The sequence below is a fragment of the Drosophila sulfurigaster genome, chromosome 3 (genome assembly GCF_023558435.1).
Source record: "Drosophila sulfurigaster albostrigata strain 15112-1811.04 chromosome 3, ASM2355843v2, whole genome shotgun sequence".
In the NCBI taxonomy this organism is placed as follows: Eukaryota; Metazoa; Arthropoda; class Insecta; order Diptera; family Drosophilidae; genus Drosophila; species Drosophila sulfurigaster.
The window spans coordinates 21,502,678-21,517,860 of NC_084883.1; the positions used below are offsets into that span (position 1 = coordinate 21,502,678).

At 40.8% G+C, this 15,183-nt stretch overlaps 4 protein-coding genes and 1 long non-coding RNA gene across 6 annotated transcripts; 2 read left to right on the plus strand and 3 right to left on the minus strand.

Moving 5' to 3' along the window:
* Window positions 1-94: 94 nt before the first annotated feature.
* Window positions 95-5,500, plus strand: LOC133844505 (ubiquitin-protein ligase E3A). Its single transcript, XM_062278529.1, has 8 exons — window positions 95-834; window positions 907-1,200; window positions 1,254-2,197; window positions 2,252-2,499; window positions 2,560-3,111; window positions 3,319-3,500; window positions 3,565-4,057; window positions 4,120-5,500. Exons 1-8 carry the CDS (start codon window positions 737-739, stop codon window positions 4,456-4,458), a joined length of 3,150 nt encoding a protein of 1,049 aa, XP_062134513.1. The 5' UTR covers window positions 95-736; the 3' UTR covers window positions 4,459-5,500.
* LOC133844507 (procollagen-lysine,2-oxoglutarate 5-dioxygenase) lies at window positions 5,329-14,792 on the plus strand. Its single transcript, XM_062278531.1, has 10 exons — window positions 5,329-5,500; window positions 6,594-6,679; window positions 8,743-8,882; window positions 8,946-9,477; window positions 9,540-9,793; window positions 9,857-9,958; window positions 10,017-10,142; window positions 13,114-13,240; window positions 13,723-14,157; window positions 14,222-14,792. Exons 1-10 carry the CDS (start codon window positions 5,329-5,331, stop codon window positions 14,504-14,506), a joined length of 2,259 nt encoding a protein of 752 aa, XP_062134515.1. The 3' UTR covers window positions 14,507-14,792.
* LOC133844512 (uncharacterized) lies at window positions 5,404-6,136 on the minus strand. Of its 2 annotated transcripts, XR_009894610.1 has the most exons (3): window positions 6,034-6,136; window positions 5,618-5,952; window positions 5,404-5,540 (listed from the first exon to the last, which is right to left on the minus strand). It is a non-coding gene; the product is annotated as an uncharacterized LOC133844512 (long non-coding RNA). The 2 variants fall into 2 exon arrangements; XR_009894609.1 differs by having other exon boundaries at window positions 5,532-5,952.
* LOC133844510 (immunoglobulin domain-containing protein oig-4) lies at window positions 10,197-11,189 on the minus strand. Its single transcript, XM_062278540.1, has 2 exons — window positions 10,590-11,189; window positions 10,197-10,528 (listed from the first exon to the last, which is right to left on the minus strand). The coding sequence occupies exons 1-2, from the start codon at window positions 10,917-10,919 to the stop codon at window positions 10,220-10,222; spliced, it is 639 nt and encodes a 212-aa protein (XP_062134524.1). The 5' UTR covers window positions 10,920-11,189; the 3' UTR covers window positions 10,197-10,219.
* LOC133844511 (immunoglobulin domain-containing protein oig-4) lies at window positions 11,860-12,855 on the minus strand. The gene is made up of 6 exons (XM_062278541.1): window positions 12,698-12,855; window positions 12,526-12,632; window positions 12,384-12,465; window positions 12,259-12,326; window positions 12,126-12,201; window positions 11,860-12,024 (listed from the first exon to the last, which is right to left on the minus strand). The coding sequence occupies exons 1-6, from the start codon at window positions 12,789-12,791 to the stop codon at window positions 11,942-11,944; spliced, it is 510 nt and encodes a 169-aa protein (XP_062134525.1). The 5' UTR covers window positions 12,792-12,855; the 3' UTR covers window positions 11,860-11,941.
* Window positions 14,793-15,183: the final 391 nt, after the last annotated feature.

A 15,183-nucleotide genomic window follows, 5' to 3' on the forward strand; every position in this document is an offset into this window, starting at 1 on the left:
TGAAAAGCATTATGTTTGAAGAGTTGTAAGTGTTATGCTCTTAACGTGAATCTAAATATCATAAAAACAATAACCAGTCGAAATTCCAATAATAAATAAATAATAAATACAGAATATAAAATATGTTCTTGAAACGTTGTTAAAAGGCTTTTCAAAAAATGCGCCAATCTAATTGCCAACAAAGTGGAAGCAATCTACAAGCTCTGCAAATGGTATATTTAACAACCAAAACTGCGGTCACACTTGGCTCTGTTGATGATTTTCAATATTAAAAAGGCTCTGTGCGTTGTCTGTGTTCTGCCTTGGCTGCGTTTTCTAAACACGATTTTGCAAAATAAAAGAAACTTAAATAATATATTTAATATGCACCGTCATCAAACAACAGATTCTTTTGTTGTTATTGTGAATTGTCAGTGATATCAAGTGAACATTGTGGGGTTGCACTAAGCGCAAAGCAAAAAGAAGAGCATAAGAAAAAAAGGGACATCGACATCGATTTTTTTACACCCTTTTTGTGCATATTTGGCTCTGCAAATTAGCACACAAAGAAACAACGCGCAGGCAAAAAGAGAAGCGACAAGTGTCGCCAACCGCCTCTTAAACCCGCAGCCCCCCTTCAAAGGAAAAAACACACGCAACGGCAATTGAGTTGAGTTCTCATTATTATTAGCATTAGCATTATTATTACTATTGGTAGAACGAAGTCGCCACAACGGGGCGCGAGGGGGACGCTCAAATGAGTGGCGGCGGCGGCGAGGAACACGAGGCGCGGCAAACAACTACGACAGCAACAACAACAACAACATTGCCGATGCCGTCGCCAGGCGTCTCAAGGTGAGAGTTGTCTTGCAATTGAATTATGTTAATTTGATTTGATGTCAATAAATATGCCTTTTGCTTTGACAGCGCATCCACTTCGTCAGCAGCAGCAGCAGCGGCGGCCACAGCAGCCGGCGGAGGACGAGCCACGCCAGAGATGAAACGCTCGGCGGTGCGAAGTCTCATCCAACGCTATTTCCATCAGCTGCAATCGGGCTGCGGCAATGCGCAGTGCACCAATGCCAATTGTGCGTCCAGCGGGAAGGTGGCGCCCATGACGCCTAACGAGGTGGCTGCCCGAGCATTGCAGCTCTTCTCACAGGATGCACAATTGTGTGAGAATGCCACGCCCACGCTGCCAACAGCGCCCACAACCAGCAGGTGAGTTAAAAGATTGAGTATTGTATTTATACATAGCTTTGCTTTGCTTGCAGTCCGCAGCAGGATGTGGACATGCTGTCGCCCAATGATAGCAGCAGCAGCAGCAATAGTAGCAGCACCACCAGCACCATTACCTCCGCCAGCACCACAACCACGACGAGCACACAGTCGCAATCGCAAGTCCAGGAGCAGAGCAAGCGACCAGCACATCGAATCGATCTGCCTCCGGTAATAATTGACGCAACATCCGCCATAGGCCCCACACCAACCATAGAGGCCATCGAGGCAACAGCAGCTGCAGATGTAACGGCTGAGGATGCCGATGCCTGCACACCAACGTTGCCGCCGGTGGAGTTCCTGGACGCTGCATCGCTGGAGGCGCTCTACGAGCAGTGTCGGGCTGCGGAGAACTATGTGCGTCTCTATCAGGCCATTGGCGATGTGTTTGCCAGCGTGGAGCGTTTGAGCAAGAGTTTTATATGCACACCCGGCCAGGAGCTGAAGCATTTGCCACCGAAACCGGAGGCGAATGCACTCAACAAGGAGCAGTTGCGGCAACTGGAGGGTGAGCATGACAAGGATGAAGATAGCACACAACGGGAGGAGGATGAGGAAGAGGAACGGACACGACAGCAGACAACCGAAGCTGCTGATGTCAATGAGCAGCGTTCAGGCGACACCGAAGGCGATACAAATGGTGATGAGCGCAACGAAAACGTCGACGATGACGACGACGATGAAGATGAACCGATGGGTACATCGCGAAATGCCGAGGATTTCGAGGAGTTCCTACACAAAGGCACCAAGGTGGACTTTCAGGGATTGCGGCACGTGAAGCGGCTGCTGTTTAGTTCGCCATGCCAAACGATTGCCGAGAAGTTGACGAGCAGCGTCATCCAACTGGCGGACTACATACGCTATCTGCGCTTCTATCGCCAGGACTTGTGGGAACAAGTGCTGCACTGCCTCGTCATCTGCTTCGACATGGTCACCAACAGTGAGTAGCTTTAAAGCCACTGTTTTGCATCTCTAATCCCATCTCTTTTTTTAGCTACCGCCAACAACAGCGTGACGGACATGGAGTACGTGGATCGTGTGTTGCCCAAGCTGTGCCATGCCGCTGCAGCGATGCCAGTGCGTGCCCAGGCGCGTCTGGCACAGATCTGGGGCGAATACTGCCCGGATCAGCTGCAGGTGCTATTGTCCTCCTGCCAGCAGCAGATCACGCTGCAGGTGCTACTCGACGAGGAGTCGGTGCGCGAGAACGAACACATCATTAGCGTAACCAAAGTGCTAAAGGTTGGAGTGACCTTAATCCCTTTTCAAACCCATTCTAATCCATTTAAATTCCACTTGTAGATTGTTTACTATGCCAACATCTTGGCCAGCGTGCTGGAGCGTCCCTCGTGTCGTCTGCCGTTGCAGGAACAAGAGGAGGAAGAAAGCGCTGCTGCTGTGCCCGAGGAGAGCGAAGATCTCTTTGTCTACAGCTCCATGCAACAGCCGCATATGCCCAAATTTGCCGAGGATCCGCTCGAGAAATGCCTGCAAGTGTCTGTTATCGATTGTCGCGATCCTCTCGTGCCGCTGCAGGAGTTTTACAACGAAGCGCTCAGCGAGCACATACAAATGCATCAGGATTATCTCTCGTACAAGACTCTGGCTATGGAAAGTGAGCTCGGTTCCAGTCACACGAACTATTTTTGCTTTATGCTTTACGCCTTCATCTTGACACCGGCGACCAAAGTGGATGCATTGTACTATGACTGTAGAATGCGGATGTACAGCGAACGTTACTCCTCGCTCTACTCAATACTCAACAACTTTGGCCAGGATGGTCAGGAGGGTGCAAGACCCGATCTTAAGCTCACCGTGCGACGCGATCAACTCATCAACGATGCACTCATTGGGGTGAGTTAAAGAAGCAATCGTTACTACATAACATTACTAAAGAAATTTTAAGCTCCTAAACGAATTCAATTTAATATAAGAATTTAAGCTTGTGGTTAAAATGCTAGATTATTTGTCCGATATTTTTATTGTTAAAAAACAGCTTTATTTTCATACCTCTGGAGACTTGCATTATACAACCTATAACTAATCATTTTATATTTGCAGCTGGAGCTTGTGGCCATGAGTAATCCGAAGGATCTGAAGAAGCAGCTGGTCGTTGAGTTTGTCGGGGAGCAGGGCATCGATGAGGGCGGCGTATCCAAAGAGTTCTTTCAGCTGATTGTTGAGGAAATATTCAATCCAGCCTTTGGCATGTTTGTGCAGCAGGAGGAAACCAACAACATGTGGTGCGTAGACTCGAAATTATATTATTTTCACATTCCATGTTAATTTGTGCTTTCTCTCTGGCAGGTTCAATGCAACGCCCTTTGAGAATGGCGCACAATTCACGCTGATTGGCATTATTATTGGTCTGGCCATCTACAACAATGTCATCTTGGCCGTGAACTTTCCCATGGTTGTCTACCGCAAGCTCATGGGCTACCGAGGGACCTACTACGATCTAAGCGATTGGAGTCCAACGTTGTTTAAGAGCTTGCAGGATATGCTGGATTATCAGGGCATGGATATGGAGGAGGTGTTTGAGCAGACGTTCAAGATTAGCTATAGCAATGTGTTTGGCGAAATGGTGGAGCATGAGCTCGTGCCACATGGCAGCGAAGTGTTGGTTGGGCAGCACAATAAGCGGCACTTTGTGAATTTGTATGCCGATTTCTTGCTCAATGTGAATATCCAACAACAGTTTAAGGCGTTTTGCAAGGGCTTCGAAATGGTCACCGATGAGTCGCCACTAAAGCTACTCTTTCGTCCCGAGGAGATCGAGAAGCTCGTCTGCGGCAGTCGCGTATGTTTTACAATTGAATTGCGCTTTAATTTCCCATTTTAAATTGTATTTGCGCTTTGCAGGAATTTGACTTTGTTGAGTTGGAGCACTCGACGGAGTACGAGGGCGGCTACACGGAGGAAACGCAAATTGTGCAGGACTTCTGGAGCATTGTGCACGCCATGCCGCACGAGTCGAAGCGGAAGTTGCTCGAGTTCACCACAGGATCGGCTCGTGTTCCTGTGGGTGGCTTGAAGTGCCTGCGATTGCTGATCACACGTCATGGCCCCGACAGCGATCGATTGCCAACGTCACACACTTGCTTCAACGTGTTGTTGTTGCCAGAATACAGCAGCAAAAAGAAGCTGGAGGAGCGACTGCTTAAGGCGATCAACTACTCCAAAGGCTTTGGCATGCTGTAGTTGTCTCTCACACACACCCACACAATAATATACACACACCACACACACACACATACACAAAAGGACTGTCAAAGTTGTGTTGATACACATACCTCCAGCATCGCAACTGATACCACCTCCGATAACTTACTGATGATGGATAGATTTGATTTGATAAGTTAATAAGTTGATGAGTTTTTAGTTTGTTTTTGATTTTTGTCATTTATTTTTGATACAATTTGTTCAAATCAGACAATATATATATATAGACATATATATTTATGTGTACATGCTCAATGCGGCGCAATTACAAGCTAAACAAAAACTCAATTTCGAAATCTGCTAACCAATCTACTTATATACCATATATATATGTTTAACTGTATATATGCTGTTTATTACGCCGCTCAGTTAATTGTATATATCATACACACTAATACGCATATGCATACCCAAAAAAAAGAAGAAAAACACTCATTTAATTACATATGTATTTTGTAGCACACATAAAATTTTGCTGAATAAATTTTAAGTTGTGCGCCAATAACAATCATTTCTATCGTTTGATGCCAATGACACTGGATGTTTAACAACACTACCGTCTTTAAATACAGAGTGACCATTTCTGTTATTTCGTACAAAAATAAAAAAACTGCGTTATCGGTCATCGATAACAATAAAATCGAATCCATTCCAGCTCTAATACGCTTGGCACTCTGCTTCCATATTCATTCATGTTTTCTTCGTTGTTGTGTTCGGCTGCGCAGCGGAGAAACTGCAAATTCGTGTCGTTTTAAACAAAAGTTCTGTTTGCCGGAATATGCAACAATTATCTTAACATAGAACTGTTTTCATTTGTGAAGTGCCAGTGCGAAAAAGAGCGAGAAAACCATGCAGCAGCAACATAAACAAAGCGCTTTGTTTTGGCGCTCACCAGCGATGTTGTTATTGTTTTTGGCGTCGCTCTTGTTATTCTTGCAAGGAGCTCACACGAAAAGTGAGGCGGACGCTGATGGTGTAGTGGCTGCCCCCGTTGTAGATGCATCAACATCCAATTTGAATGGTTTGTTCCTAGATTTTTTTTGCGCACAATGAGTTCATCACTGGAATTAGACAGGCGAAAGCACTAAAAATATTAAATTGCATGCATTTTACGTTGCGAGCCTGGTTATACTCATACACATATACACTCCACCCACGCTCATGCAGTCGCATGTGTGTGCGTGTATTGTATCTGTTTGATTGCGGTTTTTGTTTACATTCCATTGGCCCCTGCTTCTTCTTGTTCCTTTGCCCTGCCTAGCGGTCGTTTACATTCAAAGTGCAATAGATGCTGCTCTGTTTCTGTTTAATTGTGATTCTCGGAATTTCCTTAATTGCACTTGGTGCATTAGCTTTTCACATGAACTAAGTGCAATAGAGATTTTTTATCTGCTCACTTGAATTTCCCAGCTCAACTCCTGTGTCCCTGACACACAAATTAGGTTAGCAATATGTATTGTATGCTCCTGCATTCTGATTGGACCAAAGGATAAAGGGAGCAATATCTATAATAAATATATGTATGTGTTTAATTGTTATACGTGCTCTGCTTACTAATCTTGATTTTTCAATCATGCTTAAAGTCAAAGCCTTGACTAATTATGGTTCTAATTAAGAAAGGTTCCAATTTATTAATATAGTTTTGATTAGTCAAACTGATTATCTTTATTGTCAAAATACTGTACTTAAAAAAGGTTAATTAGCAGCTGTGTAATTATATTATACATCAAGAACATGAGATATAATAATAATGACATCTTTCTTTAATTGGATTAATGGAGTAAAGAAATTATAGTTTTCTTATTCAAAGAAAATTTGATTCTTCAAGTAAATGAATTCACTTGTTATATTTTGTAATTACATCTGTATATTCATTTATTTCTGTGTGACACAAATTTCAACAAAAGATTGATCAATATACATACTTTAAGATTATTTAAGATCACCAAAAAGTTGCATTTAGTTTTTTTTTTTTGTATTTTAAGTTACCACCCGAAAAAATGATTTAGTTTAGTTTAGTCCTCTATTTAAAGGGTATTACCTCGCCTAATAATTTTGTAATTGTGGTATTTTATAAACATCCATCACTCTTTCCTTCTCTTCTGATCGAACAGATAAGATCAAAGTCTTCACCGTGGCCAGTGAACCAACTGATGGATATCGCCGTTACATACGTTCCTCACACGTCTACGATATTGAGGTGAGTTCTTTAAATAAATGCATACAATAAATCTTATAATTAAATTAACAATATTTGGGAAAAAGGTGTCCACAAAAACCGCTAACGGTTGATTGTAGATTTCTATAGAACTTTTCTATTGTCTCTTTTTTTTGTGGTTGCCAAAAATTTGTTATGCAAATCGTGCTCCAGAGATGTTAACTTTGTGGTGTGTATTTAGATCAGATTTTTGTGTACAAATTTTGTTTAGCATCACACATTAAAATTAAGTGTTATGAGTTCTACTTTGTGGAATCATTTAAACAAGCTAAAAAGACAATATTGCAATAAAACTTACATACATACATGTCATGCATTCTTTTGGACTATAGAATAACATTATCATCTTCTAATGTTTTTTTTATGCATAAAAATTGTGTTTTAGCGGTCTTAACTTTGAAATTTTGTTGCAGGCGATCGTAAAATTTAATGAATGGCTTTTGTCTTAAATATTATGCTGATTTGTATATTATGAGTGTTTTACAGTTGGATTCTATTCAAAAACTTAATATATTAAACATTACAAATTTATCGGCCAAATATTGCTTTAATATTTGCATTTGGAGCACAGTTTAATACAGGTTCTTCTGCATCAAATATCATATTATGATCTTCATTACGATCGATTTACTGTTAGGTTTCGAACAAAATGCCAACGCATTCATTTCAATGAGCTTATATTGTTTTTATTGAAATGAATTTGAAATTTGATTAAAAGTGTCGTCTGTGCTTCCAATCTATGTAAGACTAAGACTATGTATAAAGCGACATATGTACATATCTCGCTTTGCGGCACACTTTTATTACTTTGTATGGGTTGCTTGCGGGTGTGAGTGTCTGTGTGTGTCCAAGCATCCGGCGTTTCGCTTCCAGATGACGCTCCATCTCTGATGTGCCTCACACAGATTGGCTGAGACTGGGACTGAGAATGAGGCATTATGGGGCACCATAGAGTGCACAACACATGTGGACAGTCCGTTTCTCGATGTTTACTTTGTAGTATTCAGTCTTTTTAATCACGTAGTCATACACCAAATGTGGGAGAAAGAGACCGATCGGGAGGGGGAACTGGAAACTGGGGGTAATTAGCACAATTCAGTTGCCGACTAGTCTATTGATAGCTTAGAACTTTCCATTTATGTACCACATACGAGTACAAGATGATTTCAGTGCTTATCACTTCAAATACTGTGCCCGGTTTCCTTATGTCAACTGATCTTTCACAATGCACATAAGCACATACATATTTACATATATACGACATTATTTTGGTTTGGAGTACACAAAATATTTGCTGATAAGCCGGTTAACCCGGCTTTTGTACTGGAAGCCTTACTTGAATTTCACATTTCTTTTGAATTTCGAGAAATGTGTGAACTTGCGACATTTAAAGAGTTGCGTTTCTTTTACATATATGTATTACTAAATTTTATTAACATACTGCGCTGCTATACGCTAACATTGAATCTAATTTAGTTGACAAATTAGTGACAAATAGATATAGCATGTTATATTATTTTCAGGTTGAATTTGAAAGTATTTAGACATATGTTTTCAGAATTTCAGGTTTTCATTTAAATACGTACCATATTAAAACTATATTTTATGAAATGATGTACATATATGAATGTATAATGACAACTGAGCGGATTTCTATATCAAGTAGTTTCGATTGAAACGATTTAAAGAAACTGAAATTTTCCTTAAACAAACTTGTTTGTTTCTTAAGAAGCTATAGACTGCAATGTTGTTTATTTAGGATATATTTATAACAATTTATGTTTATTTATAGTGAAAACCATAATATAACATCTTAAGATTCTATATTTTTCAGTAAGTTTACTTGGGATAACAGTTTTTAATTATTCTATTAACATTTATTATATGTGTAATCTATACTATAAATTGAGGGGTTATTATAATTAATCATGATTAGAGTATGTGGCAAGAAACCTTTTGACTCTGGGTTCCCTTTACCGGGTTCATCGAATAATGAATATATTAGTTAAAATAAACTATGTATTAAAAATCCTTTTTAATCCCAGGTCACCACGCTGGGCATGGGCGAGGAGTGGACTGGAGGTGACATGAAAACAGCCGGCGGCGGTGTCAAGATCAATCTGCTGCGCAAAGCCATTGAGCCCCTGAAGGATGCACAGGACACACTGATTATGTTCACCGACAGGTAAGCAAACAAGATTATAATAATCATATATTGTTACTCACTTCAATTGGTTTCCCTGGCCAGCTACGATGTTATTATAACCGCACGCCTGGAGGAGATTTTGGAGAAGTTCAAGGAGACGGGTGCCAAGCTGTTGTTCTCAGCAGAAAAGTTCTGCTGGCCCGACAAGAGTCTGGCCAACAAGTATCCCGAGGTGGAAGGCAAGGCATCGCGTTACCTAAACTCTGGTGCCTTCATTGGCTATGCACCTCAAGTCTATGCACTGCTCGAGGAGCCCATCGAGGACACCGGCGATGATCAATTGTACTTTACGAAAGTGTTTCTTGACGAGACGAAGCGTGCCAAACTGGGCATGAAACTGGACACGCAATCGCGTCTCTTCCAGAGTCTGCATGGTGCCAAGAATGATGTGAAGCTGAAGGTGGATCTGGACTCCAATCAGGGCACCCTGCAGAACATTGATTTCATGACCACGCCCGCCATCATTCATGGCAATGGACTGAGCAAGGTCGACTTGAATGCCTATGGCAATTATTTGGCCAAGACTTTCAGTGGCATCTGCACCGTTTGCCAGGAATATATCTTGGAGCTGGATGTAAGTAGAGAGTTTGGTAACCTAATAAATGGTTTTTATAATCATTGTTTAATACTTTTCAGGAGAAGCAACTGCCTGTGGTGACGCTGGCTGTTATTGTGCCTCAAGCTGTGCCTTTCTTTGATCTGTTTCTGGAGGGCATCGAGAAGATTGACTATCCCAAAGATCATCTGCATTTATACATGTACACGAGTGTGCCGCTGCACGACGAACTCATCGAGGCATACGTCTCAAAACATGGCAAGAAATATGCCAGCGCCAAGTTTGTGCTGTCCACGGATTTACTAGACGAACGCTCTGGTCGCCAATTGGCCCTGTGAGTTAACACTGAGAGTCTCATTGGGTTTCAATACTAATTGCTGTTGTTTCTTCTTTGTAGCGACAAGGCGCAACAGCATCACAGTGATTACCTATTCGTTGTGGATGGCGAGGCGCATATTGATGACAAAGCTGTGCTCCGCGAGCTGCTTAAGCTGAACAAGTAACTGCATTCAGTTTGGATTTAAACTTGAAGATTAATTGTAACTCCCTTTTTACAGACAATTTGTGGCGCCGCTGTTCAACAAATACTACGAACTGTGGAGCAACTTCTGGGGCGCACTCTCCGATGGTGGATATTATGCACGTTCCCATGACTACGTGGACATTGTGAAGCGGGATTTGGTGTAAGCGAACAAAACAAACTACATTCTAAAGCTCAACTTTATTGCTTACAAAATAATATGTGTGTATTGGGGATACGTTAATCGAAGGCAATGGAGAAATCTGTTTTGAAACTGCGTCTGTCTATGGAATACATGTTGTCCGCCGTGCACTCGTAAAGTCCGGCATCCATTTGTGTGGCCGGATCGATTTCGATCTTCGATTTAACGCGATCATCCCCAATGCGCCATTCATGCACATGCATATACAGATGCTGATAGATCTCGGCACCGTCCTTGTACCAGGTGATGTGCGGTCGAGGATTGCCCTTGGCCACACACAGAAAAGCAATCTTGTGGCCCAGCACGTACTCGAGATCAAAGTGCGAAGCCTGCAAGATTTTGGCACCCTACACAAAGCAAGCACAGAAAATTAGTTTGATTTGAGAAACGATTCTATTGCGTACTCACGTTATTGTTGTTGTAGTATTGATCCGATTCGGGATCACGATATTTGCCCGTGATGGGTAAACCGATTTGAACACGGGACTTGGTGCGTCCTCGACCGCGACCACGACGCGCCTCGCAGACCGGCGTTGTCAGCATAAGCAGGCCCAGGCTCAGACCCAGGCAGATAAGCAGACACCTCAATTGCATTTTGAGAAATCCCCCAGGAAAATAAGCAGAATCGTTGCGTTGCTGTGCGAATCTCGTCTGCGGTGCGACTGAATCAGCAGCAGAGGCAGCATCATTAGCAGCAACAGCATCATCAACATCAAACTCGCTCTGACTGCGGCTCATCTAATTTGCCACAATTGGCGTCTCTTCCATTTCCATTTAATCCGCACTGTGCCTCGCACAGTTGGTTGCCATTCTCCAGATCGCTTTCGATGCTGTCGAGCTTCGCATGTTTTGCCACATTTCACTCAATTTCATTTGATTTGATTTGTCCACAACACTCGCTGAATCTCTATCTCTATCTGTATCTGTATCTGCGTATGTATCTGTAACTGTTGGTCAAAGGCCACCTCTTTCGGTAGTTTTGGATAAGTGCGACACATTCTATATTCCCCATATTTGGCATTGGGCACAGTGGTCTAATATATTTGGTCTTTGTAAAAATGAATAGAGAAATATCTGTGGATCTTCTATGTAGTATTAACAGAAATTTGTTATCAATACTTACCATTTTTTTGTTTTATATTTAGAAGTCTGCTAAAATGTAGTACAGATTTTAAATTTGTTTTTTTTTATATAATTCAGCTATAATTTCGAAATTTTGTATTTACGAAATTAGATAAGACAAAAATGAAGTCTACTAATTTTGTTTTATTAGCAGAAACAAATTTCTAGAGTTCTTAGTGCAAATTATAGAATTTCTTCAGTTATTTCCTTAGAATACAGAAAACCTTTAGTTAGTTGTCTATATTTCGAACCACTGTGCCATAGATATAGCTGCGGATTAGCGACAATACATAACTGAACTGTTTTGCATATGGAACTGGCACAGTTGATTTACTTTTGCTTGCACACATTTTAATAAAATAAATGCAAAAAAATTGTTTCAATCAGTTAATTGAGACAATTTGTCGGTAAACGCACACAGATAGAAAGGGACAAAAGTAAATAGCGATAGAGTGAGAAGCTAGATAATCGAGGAAAGGTCGAGAATAAAAGTAATACAAACAAATAATGCAATTCAAATGCGAAAGCAAGAGCGCAATAAAAGAAACGAACTTGAAGTTTAAAAAGTCATATCCATGTATGTATATCGTATAATAAGTATATATAAAATCGAGTATAGAAGAGTTCAGGAAAGTTGCTTAAAAGTTAACCATGGCATAGTCAGTTCGGAAACCTCGTCGATCAATCGCATATATATTATCGGCTTGGCATTCGTAGTAACCTGAAAGATACATAAAAAGTAAAGAGTTAGGATCTATCTTTAAACAATGGTTTTAATTTATAATTTGTAGAATAACCTAGATATTCCTTATTTACACTTACCAGCATCCATTTGTGTTGTTGGATCTATTTCCATTTTAGATTTGATAATATCAGGTTCTGGATGAGATTCGTGAACCTAAAAAGAAAGATTTGTTAGATGTATTTTTAAAGAATATTATTTAAACTCTCTCACCTGAAAGAATCGATGTTGATACAATTCCGCGCCGTCTTTAAACCAAGTTATAGTGGGACGTGGATTGCCTATAAGCAGAGATATTTGAAATAACTATTCTATTAAAGTTGTACAACAATTCTCACCCTGTGCCATGCAGAAGAACGTGATCTTGCGGCCCAGCGTATAGTCCAGCTCAAAGTGCGAAGACTTGATGATCTTGGCGCCCTAAAGAATATCAGTTGTAATATTAGAATACCGATCTAGCTAAGCGTACTCTTAACTTACATTCTCGTGATCGTAGTAGCTGACTGCATCCTGTGATCGGTGCTGAATGACAACAGGTTTCTTGCCCGTGTAATTACGACGGAGCACATTGCGACCTCCGGTGCTTCCTAAAGAAGAAGAAGTGTTTGATGAAATATTTTTGAATATTTGTTGTTGTAGATCATCTACTTACGTTGCGATTGCACTTGACTGAGATCGCTCAAGAGCAGCAGATAGAGCAGAGCAAATGTTTTGATTTTGCACTGGATAAACCAGGGATAGAGCATTTTTGTGCGATCCGTCGATCCTCGTATCTGAGTGTTGAATGCGCTTTGGCTTGGCCCCCGTACAACGTTGCTGCTTGTTTGTTGATTCTGATTGAATTAAATTGCGAACCGAGTGGCCCTCTCTCTATCCGTCTGTCTGTCTGTCCTTCTCTTTTACTCTTTGTTTGCCTGGCTCGACATCTCTTTCGCTCTGACTACTTTCCATTTCCACAACATTGTTGCAAATCTGCGTCACTCACCCAATGCGAATATCATAAATCATCTATCTTTTATTTTGATCCTCTATCTCACAGTCTCTCTGTCTCTTTCTCTCACATTTCAGCGGCATTTTCAACGTGCCACATGTCACGAGCATCTATCTGATCAAGCACAGCGCTTTCGAAGCCATCAAATTCGAGCACAAAGAATTCGATCCCGATATGGCCTTGTGTGAATCCCTCCGAAATGCTGTGAGTAAACAAAATAATTTATTAAATTCGTTTCATTTTATTTACTTGCTTTGTATTTAACAAATAAATACACCAATTTCTTTACTCTTATTGTATTTGGATCAAGATCTTACCTTTATTTATTTATTTTATTATTTTGACTTTATTGGATTCACATTAATAAAACGTTTTTTTATTTATAAAATTCTACAATATAGAATCTTAATACTTCTAAATTCTTTCAAAAGATTCCGTCATTAATCACCTGTTATAAAAAAGTTGTTTTTATTAAGTTTAAATTCAAATTTTTTTCTTAAGTTTATTTGCACATTAAAATATGTTTTTAGTTTCAATGTAAATTCTATTTTTTTCCAATTTTAATTGTAAATGAAATACATTTTTAGAAATATTTCGGTATTACTATTAGATTTTCACATAATAATTTAGTAGGTTTCATTTCTTTGATAGTTAATAATGAATTTCCTTTCACTCACTCTCTGCAGGGCATCTTCATGTTCATTAGCAATCAGCGCAATCTTGGCCATCTGGTCAATGTGGACAACTTCAACAGCAGCGTTGTTCGTCCCGATTTCCATACGTTGTTGAGCAATCGCTACGATTGGACCAAGAAGTACATTCATCCAGATTATGCCAACTTTTTGAACGAGAGCATTCCCGTGCCACAGCCATGTCCGGATGTCTACTGGTTCCATGTGGTCACTGAGGCATTCTGCGATGATCTGGTTGCCATCATGGAGGGACATGGCAAGTGGTCCGATGGCAGCAACAGCGACAAGCGCTTGGAGGGTGGCTACGAGGCGGTTCCCACTCGGGACATTCATATGCGTCAGGTCGGACTTGACACGCTCTATCTGAAGTTCCTGAATATATTTGTGCGTCCACTGCAGGAGCGCGTCTTTACGGGCTATTATCACAACGTAAGTGCATCCCTTAATAAGCATTTAATTGCTTAATTAATTTGTTTTTACTTACCATTCATAGCCGGTGCGTTCGCTGATGAACTTCATGGTGCGCTATCGACCCGATGAGCAGCCCTCGCTGCGTCCTCATCACGATTCCTCCACGTACACCATTAACATTGCCATGAATAATGTTGGCGAAGATTACGAGGGCGGCGGTTGCCGCTTTTTGCGCTACAACTGCTCCGTGACGGAGACGAAGAAGGGCTGGATGCTGATGCATCCAGGTCGTTTGACCCATTTCCATGAGGGTCTTCTTGTGACCAAGGGCACACGCTACATTATGATATCGTTTATCGATCCATAGACGTGATTGTATCCGAAAATGCAAATACTGCCATAATGGTCACTCCAAAGATTTTATCCTTAGTATATCCTAAATGTTGGAGTATTTTCAGCAAATTGCAACTCGAATCTAGTTTACATTTTGGATTGTGGTCTATTGCCTTAGTTGACAAAGTTTCGGATCAAAATACACATCCATAATTTGCCTCGAAACTCCAGGGTCTGACATGAAACTATTTACTCATTAAGTTTATTAAGTAAGTTTTTTGAAAAGTGTTCAATTCGATAAATAAAAACTAAGCAATGTAGTGTATTTGGTTTGATTTATAAAATTAAAGCTATTTTCATTAGGTGTTTGCACCACTGTGCAGTGCATCGCTACACTTTACTAACAGCGAACGGCATAATGCTAACAGCAATTCTCAGAGCTGGCGACTGTTATTAACAGAATAAGTTTCTAACAGTCGCAGCTGCCATGAAAAGCACTCACATATGCACAAACAGTAGCTGATTGCTATGACACCCAAGCTGATATTGTATTTCCCAGGCGCTTGCAGCAGTCAGCGAAACTGCAACTGACTGCTACAGAATTGCATTCAACTCTTAACTTCACCACACAAGTAAAAGTCTATTTTGAGACGTAATAATTATCATACAGACACTATGCCAACATTACTTCAATTGGTAGCGCACCATTAA

What these genes read in the sequence shown, in the direction of transcription:
- LOC133844505 (XM_062278529.1), top strand. Translation starts at nt 737, where the DNA reads ATGAGTGGCGGCGGCGGCGAGGAACACGAGGCGCGGCAAACAACTACG. An exon ending in TCAACGATGCACTCATTGGG is followed by an intron (nt 3,112 to 3,318) that starts GTGAGTTAAAGA and finishes TTATATTTGCAG; the next exon opens with CTGGAGCTTGTGGCCATGAG. An exon ending in GAGGAAACCAACAACATGTG is followed by an intron (nt 3,501 to 3,564) that starts GTGCGTAGACTC and finishes TCTCTCTGGCAG; the next exon opens with GTTCAATGCAACGCCCTTTG.
- LOC133844507 (XM_062278531.1), top strand. Translation starts at nt 5,329, where the DNA reads ATGCAGCAGCAACATAAACAAAGCGCTTTGTTTTGGCGCTCACCAGCG. An exon ending in CACACGTCTACGATATTGAG is followed by an intron (nt 6,680 to 8,742) that starts GTGAGTTCTTTA and finishes TTTTAATCCCAG; the next exon opens with GTCACCACGCTGGGCATGGG. An exon ending in GTGAATCCCTCCGAAATGCT is followed by an intron (nt 13,241 to 13,722) that starts GTGAGTAAACAA and finishes CACTCTCTGCAG; the next exon opens with GGCATCTTCATGTTCATTAG.
- LOC133844510 (XM_062278540.1), bottom strand. Translation starts at nt 10,919, where the DNA reads ATGAGCCGCAGTCAGAGCGAGTTTGATGTTGATGATGCTGTTGCTGCT. An exon ending in AATACTACAACAACAATAAC is followed by an intron (nt 10,529 to 10,589) that starts GTGAGTACGCAA and finishes TGCTTTGTGTAG; the next exon opens with GGTGCCAAAATCTTGCAGGC.
- LOC133844511 (XM_062278541.1), bottom strand. Translation starts at nt 12,791, where the DNA reads ATGCTCTATCCCTGGTTTATCCAGTGCAAAATCAAAACATTTGCTCTG. An exon ending in CAGTCAAGTGCAATCGCAAC is followed by an intron (nt 12,633 to 12,697) that starts GTAAGTAGATGA and finishes CTTCTTCTTTAG; the next exon opens with GAAGCACCGGAGGTCGCAAT. An exon ending in AACAACACAAATGGATGCTG is followed by an intron (nt 12,025 to 12,125) that starts GTAAGTGTAAAT and finishes TGTATCTTTCAG; the next exon opens with GTTACTACGAATGCCAAGCC.